At 43.5% G+C, this 18,904-nt stretch overlaps 1 protein-coding gene across 3 annotated transcripts in view; it reads right to left on the reverse strand.

Moving 5' to 3' along the window:
* LOC126355932 (arylsulfatase B-like) overlaps nucleotides 1-18,904 on the reverse strand; it is a 280,100-nt gene that overhangs the window by 26,735 nt on the left and 234,461 nt on the right. For all 3 annotated transcript variants that reach the window (XM_050006503.1, XM_050006502.1, XM_050006501.1), the window contains exons 5-6: nucleotides 15,871-16,132; nucleotides 3,666-3,823 (exon numbers count right to left, since the gene is read on the reverse strand). In XM_050006503.1, the coding sequence (XP_049862460.1) occupies nucleotides 3,666-3,823; nucleotides 15,871-16,132 (420 nt within the window). The remainder of the gene's footprint in view (nucleotides 1-3,665; nucleotides 3,824-15,870; nucleotides 16,133-18,904) is intronic.

An 18,904-nucleotide genomic window follows, 5' to 3' on the forward strand; every position in this document is an offset into this window, starting at 1 on the left:
GCAGCGAATTGACGCATGGTGCACGGAATGGCAATTGAATCTCAATGTAGCGAAGTGTAATGTGATGCGAATACATAGAAAGATAGGTCCCTTATCATTTAGCTACAAAATAGCAGGTCAGCAACTGGAAGCAGTTAATTCCATAAATTATCTGGGAGTACGCATTAGGAGTGATTTAAAATGGAATGATCATATAAAGTTGATCGTCGGTAAAGCAGATGCCAGACTGAGATTCATTGGAAGAATCCTAAGGAAATGCAATCCGACAACAAAGGAAGTAGGTTACAGTACGCTTGTTCGCCCAATGCTTGAATACTGCTCAGCAGTGTGGGATCCGCACCAGGTAGGGTTGATAGAAGAGATGGAGAAGATCCAACGGAGAGCAGCGCGCTTCGTTACAGGATCATTTAGTAATTGCGAAAGCGTTACGGAGATGATAGATAAACTCCAGTGGAAGACTCTGCAGGAGAGACGCTCAGTAGCTCGGTACGGGCTTTTGTTGAAGTTTCGAGAACATACCTTCACCGAAGAGTCAAGCAGTATATTGCTCCCTCCTACGTATATCTCGCGAAGAGACCATGAGGATAAAATCAGAGAGATTAGAGCCCACACAGAAGCATACCGACAATCCTTCTTTCCACGTACAATACGAGACTGGAATAGAAGGGAGAACCGATAGAGGTACTCAGGGTACCCTCCGCCACACACCGTCAGGTGGCTTGCGGAGTACGGATGTAGATGTAGATGTAGATGTAGATCTATATTTGAAGATGGTGTCTGTTCTTTTGGACCTGTCTGAAAGAACAGATACCATCGGTTACCTTGCAGCTCTCGTAGAACGAAATGATAATAAAATCAAGACCCTAAATTGTCGACAGGCGTTGAAGTACATCAACGAGGACAGTTGAAAATGTGTACCACGACCGGAACTCGAAACCGGGATCTCCTGCGTACATGGCACACGCTCTACCCATCTGAGCCACCGAGGGCGACTGCAAGGATTTATCGCTTCCACGCTGCCCGTGACACCCACATTCCCAACTTCATGTCCGCACACTGCATTGGCAGTGCCCCTGCCCGTTACACTCATTACTCGCGGCAGACGATCTTACCGAGTCCCGTGAGAGTTCGGGCAATGCGTGTGCATCCAGCATGGAAGAAGAAGGTCAATGGCTGGTTAGCGTTTAGTCTTCGGGACTCGGTAAGAATGTCTGCCGCAAGTAACGACAGAAATGGGAATGGGCACTACGAATGTAGTGTGTGAAGTTGGGAATGTGGGTGTCACGAAGAGCGTGCAAGGGATAAAGCCCTGCAGTCGCATTGTCGCACTGTGCCCTCGGTGGCTCAGATGGATAGAGCGCCTGTCATGCAAGCAGAAGTTCCCGGGATCGAGTCCCGGTCGGAGCGCCCACTTTCTACTGTCCCCGTTGATGTATATACGTCTCAACAGCTTAGGGTCTTGATTTCATTATCGTTTCATATTGACATCTGGTCCAGATACTACGGTTAGAACTGTTCCGGCGTAACGTCAAATGCCGACACTCTCGTAGAGAACGTTAGAGCAGAGACGGCTGTGAGACGAAGTACGCTGACCGACACCTCTGTAGGACGACACCGAGACTGCAGTGCCATCTACAAGAAGAGGACATACGCGCCGCTCTGCCTGGCCGCGGCCTAGTTGAAGACTAGCCGTTGTGCGAGCTCTACAGCATCTAACATTCATGGTGGTGTCTGTTTGTTCTATATCGTGTCTCCCTACCACTTTCGCGCAACAACGCTCTGAGCGTGTTTTTTAGGGAATTGACTAGTTTGAACCTGGGACACGTTGCTGGTAAGGAGACGCCAGACCACACATGACATGTAGAATTCAGAAGAGTTCAGTGAGACTAGCGATGATATAACCAAATACTTAATTATTTCAGCGTCAGCTCCACTGCACTCCCTGTAAAAGAATCTTAATACTAACTACATTTAGTGGAAGGGGTTCAGGGCTTCCTATTTTTAGTTAGCTGGTAAAATAACCTCGAAAAAGCAGTTAAGTTTACCATTGGAAATTTTATTCTACTCACAAAACATTGTTTATAAATTGCACTATTGATAAAAGGAAGTGTTTTAATACAGGATGGTAAAAACCAACTGAGTTCAACCAAAATGTGAACGAATATTCCCTGAATGGGTTCTACAATGGATCGAAGGATGATCTATGCCAAATCACATCTATAATCTAGGTTTAAATTAAGTTTCACAAAAGAGAAAACTATCAAAATGCTCTACGGTGACCCTCAGTTATCTTTAATTACTTATCTAACTTGTCGTAAATTACAGTGGCTGATGTAGCTTCTCAATAACTATATAACAGAAAAATCATCGCGTTTCAGATTTTTACTTCAAGTGGCAAATGTGAACACCATGAGCTTTAATTGACGATCGACACTAGTATTACGCAAAAAAAGGGGGTGTAACAGATGAGACTTCTGCAGTTCTCAGTGAAGCCTTATGCACTGAAAAATGCGGCATCGCGTGCGTTCATTACCTTGTCGGTGTTTAGGCAGCGTCAAGGCTGTGGCGGGCAGCACATCTCCTCTCACGTAGCCTTCTCGGAACTAACTAACTTCCCCTAACTTCTCCTTACTAACATTTACCGAAGTTGGTTTAAAAAAAAAACTATCTGGCTGTGTTTTCATCTGACCAATCAGGGTCTCAATGGCTCCGCCTACAAAAATTCTGTCTATCCAATGAGAAACGTTATACTTTTCGTGGTGGGGCAATGTTTTTAAAGTTTGCAACGTAACAGAGACGCGAAAAACTCTCACGCTAAAACTTGCAGCTGGTGTGGTCCTTTTAGCGTTATCGTAAGATCTATACTGTTCTTCTGGAAGGCTCTAGCTTTCAGCAAGGGCCTGGCGGGGGGGGGGGGGGGTGGTCCTTGACGCAACAGAGACACGAAGAAGTCTCACGCTAAAACTTGCAGCTGGCGTTGTCCTAGCGGTTAGCTGACGACGTGGGTGTCCAATCCTTCCCTTATCGTAGGGCCTTCTAGCTTAACACGGTTCTGCTCTCGGCTTCTGTTCTCGTTTCTCCTCTCAGAACAGCGTCTGTCTCACGGTGGGAAGGTATGACTTGCATTTAGGCATTCTTGTGTTAGTCTGTGGTATTCCATTTGCTCACTCGATAAACGAATTTCTTTGGTTAATTTAATGTCACGATTTATTCAGAGCTATGTGACATACTACTGGATTTGCTTATCATGTCAGGGTTTTCATGGAAAGTGTTGGATTTGCCTGACACCTTACAAGCAGCGACTTAGGGACTGTATTGTCTTACTTTTATTAAGAGTTGTATACACTGAAAAGCTTTTCTCAATTTGTCTGTCGCCCATTGCTTGCGACACAGCTTTTTAAATTCTGGAGATTAGTATTATCATTTATCTTAGTGCAATAAAAATTGATTAATACTACTTGCTTGAATTGTTGTCTAGCGATCCGAGAAAGCAGGTTTCCTAGGCACCCCATATTCGACAAGTAGGCAGGACACAACAAGAATCGAGATATTTACCAGAGAAACAAGAAAAATAGACTCGGACTAGCCTTTGGAGTCACAAAACGAAGATGTATCAGCATGGCTTGGGTTGCTCTCTGGGGTGGGATGCGATGTGACGTACTCACCCCTCGGAGCGGCCAGTTGGAACCCCAGTTGGGGTAGGTGCCGATGGTGGGCGCACCGTTGTCCGAGATGAAGACGACGATGGAGTTGTCCAGCATGTCTCGGGCCTGCAGCGCCGTCATCACGCGCCCCACAGACTCGTCCAGTTTGGCGATCATCGCTGCAAACACATCAGTCCACTCGATGCAACTGCACCACTTGTTGTCAAGTATAACTACCCTAAAATACCGGCGGAATGAAGGTAGACATCTTCTTCACTTGAAACTTTCGGGCTAATACATCAAGGTCGATGTATAAAACAATCTAATAATGAATGAGATTTTCACTCTGCAGCGGAGTGTGCGCTGATATGATCTGCCAGGAAGTTTCAATCTAATAATGTTTCCTCCCCGACTTTGGGAGACATCTTGAGAGGTGAAGTGGCGAACTCCAACCAGAACTCCAGGGAGCGCCGAATATATTGTCAGTGTGAAGCGCGCCACAGTCCATCACATGACGTCGGCGGCGGGATCATCTCTGGTAATGACAACATTCTCGACTGAAAGTAATCGATCGTCGCATTCTTGCAGTACAATGTCGACATTCGAATTTTATCTAATTTAACACCTTCCTCCTTTCTGTTAAAACTATTATGTTGTTTATAAATCTCCACAGACACTATATTTATGCGCGAATTGTAATCCGATGTTTTCTATATGACCCTAATGTCATTGAGTTATATTTCATGATCATCCTCTTGGAGAACGTGTTCCTCTACGGTAGATTTCTCCGTATGTCCCAGGCGTCAACTCGTCTTGTGTTCACCCAGAAGGATGTTAACATTTCTTTTCGTGGTACCGATATAAACCATTCCACAACTACAAAGAATTTAATGTACGTCTGGTATAGCCCAAGAACGTCGCATATCTTTTACCGATCTCAAGCACTATTTTATCTCCCTGGTGAGCCTGTAGGTAGGTTCCACACCATTATTGCTCTACACCGTCCCAGTTACAAGTGAACTGAAACATCACATTATATGCGCGCATGTATAGAGAATTTACTGAGATATATAAACTCCGTAATAATTTTAACAGAAAAGAGAAAGATGTCAACGGTGCATCATACGAACGTCAATCTGTTATTGTGAATGGAGAATGTTGGCATCAGCGGAGATAATCTCATAGCAGATGTCTTGTGATGGACTGTTGTGTACACCACACTGCCCATATATTCGAAGCAGTTGGCCACTTTACATCAGAACATGTCTCCCACAGTCGGAGAGGAGACGTTAGGATAAAGTTTTACACATCAACCACGGCCTATTAGTCCTGTAGTGTGAAGTGAGGTCAATACCGGCCGTAGTAGCTTTCACTGTCTGATTAATGTGACATAGTATTCATACTCTGAAATTATTTGTATGGAGTGTAGCCATGTATGTAAGTGAAACATGGACGATAAATAGTGTGGTCAAGAAGAGAATAGAAGCTTACGAAATGTGGTCCTACAGAAGAATGCTGAAGATTAGATTTGGTAGATCAAATAACTAATGAGGAGGTATTGAATAGGATTAGGGAGAAGAGACGTTTGTGGCATAAATTGACTAGAAGAAGGGATCGGTTGGTAGGACATGTTCTGAGACATCGAGGGATCATCAATTTAGTATTGGAGGGCAGCGTGGAGGGTAAAAATCGTAGACGGAGACCAAGAGATGAATACACTTAGCAGATTCAGAAGGATATAGATTGGGAGATGAAGAAGTTTGCACAGGATAGAGTATCATGGAGAGCTGCATCAAACCAGTCTCAGGACTGAAGACCACAACAGCAACACAGGTAAATCAAATCATGGTTTCTGGAGAGCTGTCAGTTGGTAGTGCCTGAAAAGGCATCACTGTCTTTGACCACCAGTGACAGTTCGGGAATTATTCAAAGAGAAACTTCTGGGTTCCCTTGGTCAAGGCGGCTATCTCCGTTATAAAGAAAAGAAAAAGATTTCATTTATTGTCATCTACCAGTTGTAGGGAGCGATGCGAGGCTCAATCCACACTGTCCCTAGGTGGCTTACCGGTAATTCAGCGGAAATTTAATTGCTTCTTTAAATGGCTAGCTCTCCCCTGTGGCCTTGCACACTAGAATTTTTAAAATTGGCTTCAGGCACAGGTTTTATATCCAAGATGAAATGCGCAAAAATCTGTAAAAACAAAAATACCGTAACCTGGCAATTAACAGTGGTAGGGGCAACTGCTATCTTATCGTGTGCCCAGAAGTATTCCTTTGCTATTTTTCAGCTACACTACCGGTCAACTGTTTAGGATCACACATGTAAATGGCTGTGTACTTTATTTCAATGTACAAGCGCATCGCACAACTAGACCAACAAAATAAATATTTTCTCTGTCTTTCGTTAAGTGCAGGACAATATGTTTTCGATTTTAGTCTCTTCAAAGCGTCCACCCTTTGCAATCAGAATCTCATGGCGTTCTGACGATAAGATTTTTCAGTGCTTTTGCAGATATTGCAGTCCAATTCGTTTATGAATTAAATAGCCCTTCAACATTAAATGACGTGTCCAGTTCATTCCGTAAGAATTCATTGGGATTTAAGTCAGGTGACTAATTCGGCCAAATCATAGTCTTCAATTCCCCACATTTCTCTTTTCGACATACCGTCGGCACAATTTAGAGTCAGGTTTACGGACCTGCTGCAGAATAAACTCACAACTAGTAAGTCTCTTGCTAGGTGAACTGCATTGTTCTTCAGTTTCCTGTGATATTCTTCCTTCCATACTGTTTCATTTAATCCCAATAGATCAATGACTGTATCACCCACAAAACATCCACACCAAGACCGACCCTCCACCATCCCTCACCGTTGGCGTCATACACTGACACTTGGTACGTTGTCCACAAAGTCGACGAGCAAGCATTCGACAATGGATTCCAAGTACTTACGACTTAAATTAGTGCTGAATGTTTCGTTGGACGATTGCTGCATGCTCCAGATTTTATGTTTCTGTGCCTACTGCAATCGTTTCACCTGATTTTATTTGCATGATAATGTCATTTTGACCATAGTGCATCTCTATAACACTTGTTCAAGGAGACTGTAACTGCACGCATAGTAATTTCAGGCGCAGGTCCTCTGACTTTTACACTGTACACACAGGAATAGATCTTCCCCCAATGACACACGTGAATTGGCACCAGTATGCTTTATCCGCTGCAGTGTATACGCCACTTTAGGTTGAGGTACGACAATTTTTGTTACTATTGTGTTACTAGAATAGCCTTACTGATGCAGAGCTGCAGTCACAGCACGTTTTTCAGTATGTCTCCAGATTCCGCCGCGTTCGTCGGTAATAGGGAATTAACCTGAGCAGCTATACGAACACACTGCTAGACGCTCACAAAGTACTGTAAACTAACACGATGATTGGTACACATGCACCAAAAGGAATGAGGCCTGTTCGAATGGAACCGTCTCAAGTAAACGCGATAGCCCTGCTTAACCGCAAATCCATAGTAGTGATAGCTGATACAAAACTTTTGACTGGCAGTGGCCTATATTATTTTTGATGACCGTAGACGTGACATAATTTCGACATGCTGTATGTCCATTACTATTCAAACCCGAAACCTTTTTTCATATTAGAAAATCAACTACAAATCTACGAAAGCTGCCAGCAAAATAAACATATCTGGAGGCTACCAAGTTATTGTGGAAGGATTAATTTTATTACTTCAGTGAGATAATGTAACTTCTGTAAAGCTGATTACTAGGCATTTTTTGAACACCTAGCACAGATCAATTCATTTAGGACACCGAACTTCTAATCCGAGCTATTAGAAGTAAAAAAAGAAATAAAAAACTTCTATTTTGAGAAAAAACTCAAAATAATAAAATTTATCTTATAAGCTGTTCACGTTTCATATTTCTCAGCAATATACTACAGTATTTTGCTCTGGGATTTCGACTGTAATGTTGTTTATTTAGGTCACGCTGGACACTGCTAGATGCAAATAATATTAAATGACGTGGGCTTCTGTGCCGGTTAATTGTTTGATGCATTGATCTGATACATTCGAAGGGAATTTTCTTTAAAGGAACTTACAAGTTGTACTTGGATACGCCATGTAAAATTGTGGTATGACATTGCCTTCTCGTCTTCGTCCCTTCCAGACCATTGCAAAGATGACAGTATGTGCAATGTCTGCTTCTATCATCCAACTTTAATACTTGATCAGATACTGTATAACACCTATGTACATTATTTTTTTAAGATATTAGATTACTACAGAAATTTTAAACGATTCGGTGAATGTTTTACTTCTTTTAGAGGAGGCCGTGGTGACGCATGGATTTCAGTTACTCAATCAGCAGCGGAGATTTTGTATACGGTTTTGTCGAAGTTTACAGTGGAATGTTTAGCCAGCTAGAAGAGTCACTGCCATGTTGGACCTAGGAGTAAGTCGTCCTTATGGAATTTCCAGACCCAGACATCAAATTTCAGAAAACTGTTTTCAGCCAAAACAATGCATTACTATCCACGCTAGGCAACACATATTTGTAAACGACACAATATTTAAAGAGAAAGAAATTGGAAGTCAAACAAAATATCGATGTCGGCTTAAAATATACGAGTAATATTAACGATCGGTTAGTTGTGATTGAGGACGTGTGTGTGTGTGTGTGTGTGTGTGTGTGTGTGTGTGTGTGTGTGTGTGTGTTTTTATGCAGTTTTAGACAATGCTGGGCTGGTCCCTTGCCTACATCTCAGGAAACACGATGCAGAAACACTTAAATATATGACAACACATAAACCAAAGTTTACACAAATTATTGACATGTGGTGCATACTACTTCCCTACTTTGCGTTAACTAATGCCTGTGGTGACAGGTAAGGCGTCCGTCCACTATGTTAAGTAAAACTGAAAGACGTCTGTTAATTTGCGTACGTGTTTCATTAGAGTGTAGCCTATCAACTAGATACGGTTGAGCCGTAGTTGTGTCCGGGTCTTCGAAAAGCGCACCAGGCGGAGTGCTTTCGCTTCGCGTCTAGTGTTTGCGGTGGCGCATTCGGTTTGGCGGGCTGTTTGGATCGCTACCGCCCTCTGGCGGGGAGCAAGTGTACGGTCGCTTGACGATCGAGGAGTACGTAGTGGGCGGTGACCGAGAGAGGTGGTGGTGCGAGCGGGGCCCTGCTGTTGGGGGTCGTCAACTGCTCGCCACGTGCTTTGGCAGACCTGTAGGCTGTCAGGGGCTAAGTCTGCCTTACCCCCATGTACGTGGCTTATGAAGCTTGGAAGCCGTGGTACAGGATATCAGAGCATAGGACCGTATAACTTCTTATCGGCAGTTGAAACCACTGGCAGCGATTGGCTCACGCTGTGCTGGAGTGTGAAAAGTTGTGTACTGGCTTTATGTAACAGAGTTAGTTACATATAAGAAGGTTTTCAAGTTCTAGAAGTGTATGAGTTTCTTCACCAGTGGTTTTGTTGGGGTCGTCCCACCACAGTTTTCGTTTGCCTGTCCGCCGGAATGTGGTAATTGCTTCTTGGTCGGACCGTTTCACTCACACCTCGATGGGGTGATTTACGGTCGGTGTCGCGTGTCCCTGTGGTTCTGAGTCTGTGCAGGCACTGCACTTGCTACATATTCTGGTTTTGAGTAACTCGGTGAGGTGGTGGCTTGTAATGGAAGTTTTGGGGCTGATCTGCTGTGGCCCTGTAGACCACCAGTAACTATTCCACCTATTGTGATTCGGGCCCCTTTACACGTGTCACTCCCTCACCGAGCTAAGGAAAATTTATTTGGGGTAACTGCCTTTAGTGTGAAGGTTTGTGTGCTCGTTTATTCACATTTATCTATGTAACTGGCGAGGGACAACTATTTTGCTTAGTGCAAGCTAGCTAGTTAAAGGTTTTTTGATTGCTATAACAAGTTTGATATCGATATAACAAGTATAACCAGTTTAAAATATTCTTACTGTTAACGTCAGACCTTGTAATATCCTTTACATAGAACTATTTTATTGTCTTATATACATATGTCAAGTTAAAATCTCATTACTGGCAAGTTGTTAATGTCATACCTGGTAATCTGCTTTTCATGATGAAAATCATCAAGGTATTTGAAATCTTTTGAAATTTTTTAAAGAATTGCCAGACTGAAAAATTTATTATTGAGAAAGTTTTAAAATAAAAAGGTATCTTTAGCGGTGTGTGTTATTTCACCAGCGCCTCCTGGCGCCTACTTCCACGATAACGTTTTGGAAAACCATATGTACTTGAGTTTTTGTTTGTGATCCGCCCTAATTGACGGTTCGACGGTATTTTAACATTTTCATATCCTATTTTTGTCATTTTCTACTCGTACCAACGCCTATAAAAATTGATCTCAGGGGTGTGTTTTATTTTAATCTTGGCTTTCCTCTTGATGGTCAGCAGATTCTATTTCATGGACAGTCCCTGTCTTGCATGAAATCGATTTTTAGCTTTGCTGTAGGCTAATGCGAATTCTCTGCTGTCCCCAAGCTTAGAGAACTAGATCCACAACACAGTAGGTTGGAAGGGGATGGGGGGAGTAGAGATCGGAGAGCAAGGAGAGAGATGGTGGCAGAGGACACCAGATGTCTCTGACTTGGGGTACGTCACTGGGGGCACGCATATGGAATGATCACTCCCTACGTATTTGTGGCCGTGTGTTTCCATTGCTTGCGTGAAGCTTGCGGTACAAGTTTCGAGATCTTTCAAGAGAGCCTGTCCGTTAAAACGAATGAACAAGGAACCGATATTCCGCCCTTTTGACACGAGTCAATGGCGCCGTCATGTTACTCCTGGAAGTTAGAGCTTTGATTGACCGGAATATATGCCAATAATGTGAGTCCTCTCGCCGGAGTAGTGGAGCGAACTAGGCAGTTTAAGACGGGAGGATGTGCAGAAACGCTGTTGGCCTATGTGGGCACGCTGTTCAGTTGCACCAGGAGGCAATTACGGTGTGACGCAAGGGAACTACTTGCTGGGGTACCGTTAGATAGTTTGTGACCAGCGCTGGTTAGTACTCCCAATTCATCGTACCAAATTCTTTTGGAAATGCTCATATATTTGTCAGGTGTGTCGTAAGCTACATTACTTACACCGCCCTGTTTTAGGCTGAACAGTGTGTTCGTTATCTTGTTTCAATGACTGTAATTAGCATCCAGTCTTTCTTTCGCCCTGCTCTGGTTCTGTGTAAATCGATTAACGAAATTTTAAGTTTATCAGCCCCGAAAATTTCTGTGAATGAATAATAACAACTTTCTCTCTTCTTCTTTGTTCTCAGTAATGCTTGTCTCTGATGCAGCATGATAGATCGTGCACAGGTTTATAAAATCCCTCTTGTTCCCATAGAGGCCTCACACTTCCCCCCCCCCCCCTTACCACCCACCCCCCACCACCCATACTGATCACTTCCTCTGCTGAGTTACCGCCAAGTCTGTATTCGTAAGGGACAGTAGTACTCCAGAACATTATTCGTTACCCAGTTAATCCTCCTCCATGTAAAAAAGTTAGTGTAGTAAATCTAAAGGTTTAAATTCAGTATTTTACTTCAGGCCTTGCAGGTCATTCTCAGATGCATCAGGAAATGGATTAAAATGTTTATGTACAGGGTATTGCTAAACCTTGCGTTCGTCTCCTTAAAGCCATACTATACTGTTTGTTTCCGTTGCATCAGAGCAAAGACATTGTTTTACTTTTTTTTTAGAGCAGAGATTCCTCCTACTTTAATTAATCACATTGTGGCCAGTGCACTTATAGGGTACGACTGCATCATCAATGGATGTAATAAAAGTAAATTGACATTAGAAGTTAAATGTTTTGAAGTCCCATTTCTTCCTATTTTTGACCAGAAACCCAGATTAAGGTTACTAGTTTACCACCAGATCAGTCCATGCTACCACGACAGAAAAACAGATGGCTCAGTATAAAATTAGTAAAACTTTTTGGTCTCAGTACTACAGAATAAACGGTACGAACAAGGTTGTAACTTACTAGGAAACTAAATTACAAAATAAAATACAGCAACCTCAAGTTTATTCGGGTTAATAGGGAGCTGAGACGCAATTCCTGCCAAAAAAAAAAAATAAATAAATAAATAAATAAATAAATAAAAATAAAAAATATCCTACATATCACATTTTATAGCCCAGTGTAGTACTTACACGTTATTTAGCCGGAACGAGGTAATTCATTTACAAAATTACTCTTACCACACTGACTTCCGTTCACGTTCCGGACTGCAATTCAGTCTTTCCCCTTTCTATTCTTAATTCACATGTTTCCTCACAGCAGCTCTCATTTTTCGGGAAGTCGAAATATCAGTAGCATCCAACAAAACTGCATAATGACCAGGCAACACATTTGAGTGCCTCGATGCGAGTCGTAGCAATTTCCTCGGTCAGCCCTGTGTAATCTCCAGTGCCTTGCGGCTTCTCGCGGTACAGACGTGCAATTTGGGTTGCCTGCTGAGCAGGCGTTAAACGGTGAGATGACGCGCAACGTACCTCTAAAAGCCGTAGTTCGAGCGTGGCCTGCAGAGGGTGACATTTGTTGCCATGCTTTCATCCCCTGTCATGTGAGACGTAATAGAGCGTTAAACGATATGACACCGTCTGCCGGGTGTTAGTGTGGGCTGTACGGCCCAACAAGTTCCGCTCGTTCATCAGTTTTTCGCTTCACAACCGGACTTGGAAAAAGTTCTTGGAAGCATTTAGCAACCAGATTTGGACTTTGATTCAGAGCGATACTGTACTGAGGTCGAGTGTCTTCCAAACGAAAGTATTATAACTGACTCCGTAGTAAACAGTAGGAAGTTTGACTTTGTCTCTCATTTGTTCTGTCAGTGGTAGCCACCTAACTGGAACTGGTACAACAGACGTTACGCCTGTTAAGTGTTGTAGTATGCTTTTACAAAGCAGACGTCATTCTTGAAGTGTACTCTACAACACAGCATAATACAGTAGGCTCATCTTCGCTCTCTTGTCCTACCGGACACCCTTCGTTGAATGTATCCATGTCATGTAGCTGTTCTTGGAGAACACCATTTTACCATTTGAAAATATTTTCGCCATTTCCGGCTTCACCCTCAGTAGTTTTCACTTCATAGGAGAGTATTCGTTCTAATTATAACAGAATAGTTCAGACTTCATTTTTATTTTTTTCAAATGTCACTGAACTATGCACAGATATTCCGTAAGGCGGATAGTCCACTCCCAGTTCATAGTAAACTTGCTGTAGCATGTACACACAACTAAACGCACCTGTTTACATTATACAGTAAGTCGTCAAAGTTCAGTTGCACAAGTCTCAGTAGTCGCGTAATGTTTTTTTTAGTTTTCACATTGAGAAAATTGTATCTTTAAATAGATTTCATACTCTTGCTGTTACATTCATATGGCAAAAAGAAACTGTCCCAGGAAAAGTTTCATGTACTACATCTACATCTACGAGGCTTGTTTTCTAAGTAAGGGCCGTTCGCGCGCATAGTCCCGTAGTTCGCCCGCACGCCGCAACAAGCCACCGCGCCACTTGCCGGCATCCTTCCCGTTCACACTGATGCAAGTTGCAGCTCTGTAGCTGACGTGTACGCATCGCCGGGCTACTTTATAATGTTTACGATTATTGAATCGCCCGCCGCGTGTGAGATACGGTCACTGATACGTTTTTTGACCGCGAAAAGCCTATCAGCTGCAGAAATTCATCGTCAGTTAACGGAAGTTTATAGCTTGAATGCAATGAGTGAAGGTAAAGTGCTTCAATGGGTTAGAGGGTTTAAAAATTTCCGTCAAAACGTCCATGACGAAGTACGCTCAGGCCGGCCCTCTGTGATCACTGATGATTTGGTGGCTGCAGTGAAACAGAGATTCGTGAGGACAGAAGATTCACAATCTCCACTCTTTCTTTGGAATTTCCAAGTTTCAAGATCGGTTTTGTACAAAATTGTTTCTGAAAACCTAAACTTTAAGAAACTGTGTTTTCGGTGGGTACCCAGACTCCTCACAGAGGACCACAAAGGGAAGAGATTTGCCACTTCATTGAACTTTTTGATTCGTTACGAGGAAGAAGGGGATGACATGTTGAGTCAAGTTGTCACTGGAGATGAAACATGAGTATCCCATATCACTCCCGAATGCAAGCGACAATCGATGGAAAGGCGACACACAACCTCACCCGTCAAGGTCAAAGCCAAACAGACGCTGTCAAAGCGCAAGATTAAGGCAACTGTGTTCTGGGACCGGCGCGGTTGTTTTGCTAGTGGACTTACGCCACGAGGAACGACAATCAACCCAGATGCCTACCTACTGTGCAACTCTAAAGAAGTCCGCAGAGCAATTCAGAACAAAAGGTGCGGCATGCTGACAAAAGGAGTTTGGCTCCTGCACGATAACGCTAGGCCTCACACCTCTCCAAAGACTCGGGATTTGATTGATTCTTTTTCTGGGAAGTTTTGGACCATGCACCATACAACCCCGACCTTGCTCCTAGCGATTTTCACCTTTTCCGGTACCTGAAACACCATCTTGGCTGGCAGCGCTTCAATGACGACGATGAAGTGAAAGCGGCCGTGAACTCTTGGCTGTCGGAGCAGGCGGCTGAATTATTTGAAGAGGGAATTAAAAACTTAGTTGTACGGTATGACAAGTGCTTAAATAAACAAGGCAACTATGAAGAAAAATAGATAAAAGTGTGTAGAATCAGAAAATAAAAGATTTTTACAAAAGTATTTGTATCGCTTTTTTAAAAATAAAAACGGCCCTTACTTAAAAAACAACCCTCGTACATCCACATACATTCTCCGCAATCCACCATACGCTGCGTGGCGGAGGGTAACTCGTACCACAACTAGCATCTTCTCTCCCTGTTCCCTTCCCAAACTGAACGAGGGAAAAATTACTGCCTACATGCCTCTGTACGACCACTAATCTCTATTATCTTATCTTTGTGGTCTTTCCGCGAAATATAAGTTGGCGGCAGTAAAATTGTACTGCATTCAGCCTCAAATGCCGGTTCTCTAAATTTCCTCAGTAGCGATTCACGAAAAGAACGCCTCCTTTCCTACAGAGACTCCCACCCGAGTTCCTGAAGCATTTCCCTAACACTCGCGTGATGATCAAACATACCAGTAACCAATCTAGCAGCCCGCCTCTGAATTGCTTCTATGCCCTGCCTCAATCCGACCATATAGGGATCCCAAACGCTCGAGCAGTACTCAAGAATAGGTCGTATTAGTGTTTTAGAAGCGGTCTCCTTTACAAATGAACCACATCTTCCCAAAATTCTACCAATGAACAGAAGACGACTATCCTTCTTCCCCACAACTGCCATTAAATGCATATCCCACTTCATATCGCTCTGCAGTGTTACGCCCAAATATTTAATCGACGTAATTGTGTCAAGGGCATCTGATATCAGCTACACTCCCACGCCAAAGCAAATGATGCAAGATCCATTTTTCATGTATTAGCGATTTTAAAATCAGTGACGTTGAACAATAGTCTAGTTGGTGTGGCTTTCAGTATCAACACCCAATGTGCAGAAAAGCTTACACTGTCAATGTTTTACTAACCAGCAGTACTTTGCATAGTTACTACGCACTCTATTCTGCTGTGAGTAGTTGTGTACAATAATTAATTTTTTTTGTTATTTAATATCCTGAAACGGTATTGTCGCACTTTTTCTTTATTATTAAATAAATCGCTCGACGATGAGTTGATGAAAAGCCCAAACCGTTCAAAAATGTTTCAAATGGCTCTGAGCACTATGGGAGTCAACATCTTAGGTCATAAGTCCCCTAGAACTTAGAACTACTTAAACCTAACTAACCTAAGGACATCACACACACCCATGCCCGAGGCAGGATTCGAACCTGCGACCGTAGCAGTCACGCGGTTCTGGACTGCAGCGCCAGAACCGCACGGCCACCGCGGCCGGCAGCCCAGACCGTAACGGCACCTTTTGTGAAACAGACATATAAACATAATAAGAAACCCTAAGTAAGTAGTTTTAAATGTTGATCTCGTCCTGTCGGTCGTTGTATTCGAACAGAAGTTTTAAACAGCTATTAAACTATTGTCACTATCATCTCACAGAGGACCCTCTTTTTATATTTAGGAGATGTGGATATGAAGCACGGTTGAAGTTCGTCTGGGATGAGTGTACTGTAGAGCTGGACGGTAGGGGCGACGCACCTGCGTATGTGCGGCGGTCGGGGTCCGGGATGTAGGGGAAGCGGTTGATGACGTCCTGCGGCGCCTCGAGCAGCTTCCCGCGGTTGCCGGCGTGCGGCGCCACGTGCGCCAGGTAGAGGAACAGCGGGTCGCGGTCGTCGTGCTGCTCAATAACGCTCACCGCCTCCTCCGTGAACACGTCCGTCGCGTACTGGCCCACCTTGTCCCAGGCCACGCTCAGGTTGCGCCGCAGGCCGAACCCGCTGTACGGCGTCCCGTTGTACTGTGCAAGGCAGCAGACAAAGTCTTACCAATAGCAGTTCACGATACGTCTCTTTAATACACTCTACTGCCAATTAAAATTGCTACACCAAGAAGAAATGCAGATGATAAACGGGTATTCATTGGACAGATATGTTATACTGGGACAGACATGTGATTACATTTTCACGCAAGTTAGATGCATAGATCCTGAGAAATCGGTACCCAGAACAACCATCTCTGGTCCTAATAACGGTCTTGATATGCATGGGCATTGAGTCAAGCAGAGCTTGGATGGCGTAAACATGTACAGCTGCCTATGCAGCTCCAACAAGGTACCACAGTTCATCAAGAGTAGTGACTGGCGAATTGTGACGAGCCAGTTGCTCGGCCACCATTGACCAGACGTTTTCAATTTGTGAGAGATCTAGAGAATGTGCTGGCCAGGGCAGCAGACGAACATTTACTGTACCCAGAAAGGCCCGTAGAGGATCAGCAACACACGGTCGTGCATTATCCTGCTCAAATGTAGGGTTTCGCAGGGAACTAATGAAGGGTGGAGCCACGGGTCGTAACACATCTGAAATGTAACGTCCACTGCTCAAAGTGCCGTCAATGTGAACAAGAGGTGACCGAGACGTGTAACGAATGGCACCCCATACCATCACGCCGGGTGATACGCTAGTTTGGCGATGACGAATACACGCTTCCAATGTGCTTTCACCGCGATGTCGCCAAACACGGATGCGATCATCATGATGCTGTAAACAGAACCTGGATTCATTCGAAAAAATGACGTTTTGCCATTCGTGCACCCAGGTTCGTCGTTGAGAACACCATCGCAGGCGCTCCTGTCTGTAATGCAGCGCCAAGGGTAACCGCAGCCATGGTGTCCGAACTGATAATCCACGCTGCTCCAAACGTCGTCGAACTATTCGTGCAGATGGTTGTTGTCTTGCAAACGTCTCCATCTGTTGACTCAGGGATAGAGACGTGGCTTCACGATCCATTACAGCCATGCGGATAAGTTCCCTGTCATCTCGACTGCCAATGATACGAGGGCGTTGGGATCCAGCTTGGCGTTCCGTATTACAATCTTGAACCCACCAATTCCATATTCTGCTGACAGACATTGGATCTCGACCAACGCGAGCAGCAATGTCGCAATCTAATAAACCGCAATCGCGATACGCTACAATCTGACCTTCACCAAAATCGGAAACGTGATGGTATGCATTTCTCCTTCTTACACGAGGCATCACAACAACTTTTCACTAGGCTACGCCAATCAACTGCTGTTTGTGTATGAGAAATCGGTTGGAAACTTTCCTCATGTAAGCACGTTGTAGGTGTCGCCACCAGCGCCAACCTTGTGTGAATTCTTTGAAAAGCTAAACATTTGCATATCACAGCATGTTCTTCCTGTCGGTTAAATTTTACGTCTGTAGCACGCCATTTTCGTGATCCTGTAATTTTAATGGCCAGATGTGTACATCGCTGTGTATCGTAACTCTGCTACATGGACAATGACAGTGGTTCCCAACCTTTCTTAGACGATTGCGCCTGAGTGCAATTACACATTAGCTAGTACCTCACCCTCCCATTCCCCCCTGCCGTCCGTTGCCCCTCCTCCACCCTCCACTCTCGCTCTTGGCTCCATTATCATTCTCACCAAATTTAGACTTTAGCACATAGCTAAACAACATTACAATGAAAGACTTCTCTTCGAACACTTTTATTTTACAGCTGATGACATATGAATCATATTTAATTTGTGTGCGTAGTGTGTGAATAAGCGTGTTGCGCACGCTCACGATGTGTGTGTGTCTGTGTGTGTGTGTGTGTGTGTCTGTGTGTGTGTGTGTGAGTGTGTGTGTGTGGGTGGGTCTGCGAGTGTTACAATGTATGACGAATGAATTCAAGATGCATCGCAAGTGCTACTCACAAGTGCTTCTCGAACAAAAAAGCCAATTTCCTCAGTGAGTGTAGGCACTTGCTACACAACATGCTCCCTCGCACTACTCCTCTCCAGTGCGGCACTTGCTTGACCTTGCACACTGCTGCAAACGTATTTAAAATCAAAAACAAGTTATAATGTGCGCACATAACTTACTACACATGATAGCTGCAGCCCTCATTCCTGAACTGTATGAAATTGTAAGCTTTCAGGCTGTTAATGCTCTGTGTCTGACAACAGCCACTAATAGTAATGGTAGTAATAATACTAATACTGTGTAAAGCATTATACTAGCCCTTATGTAGTTACTACTGTGTAGTACGGTCTATTAATTCATTTATATGTTCCGCAGCGACTAATGAAGCAATTTCTGGACAACTGCATATTCTGTCTACAGCTTGGAGAGGATATATTCTTGAGATTTTTAGCACTTCTTATTATATGTCTCGCTTTTATCATTAACTACGTACGAGACAAAGCGTAACGTATGTGTGTAGTGGGTGTACTACGTGAGGAGCCTGGAACATCTACCCCGTCAACGCTATGAATTGAGAAAGTCATTACTGATAATTTATATTACCAATATTAGAGTCTTACAAAATTCTGATAACAGGAATGATATGTTGAAAGTAATTTAATTTCCTGACTGAAACAGAATCTAATCGTTTGTGCTACTCAGAAAATTTCATTTTTTTTTAATTACCATTAGTTCGGGAACCCCTGATGTGTGATAATGTTCTGATTTCCAAATTTATTTTGCGTGGCGTTCTTTATTTACAAAACTTATGTTTCTAATTTCCTGTTTACGTCTATCAGTCTATACTATCACGAAGGATG

Source organism: Schistocerca gregaria, chromosome 3, assembly GCF_023897955.1.
Source record: "Schistocerca gregaria isolate iqSchGreg1 chromosome 3, iqSchGreg1.2, whole genome shotgun sequence".
Taxonomy (NCBI): domain Eukaryota; kingdom Metazoa; phylum Arthropoda; class Insecta; order Orthoptera; family Acrididae; genus Schistocerca; species Schistocerca gregaria.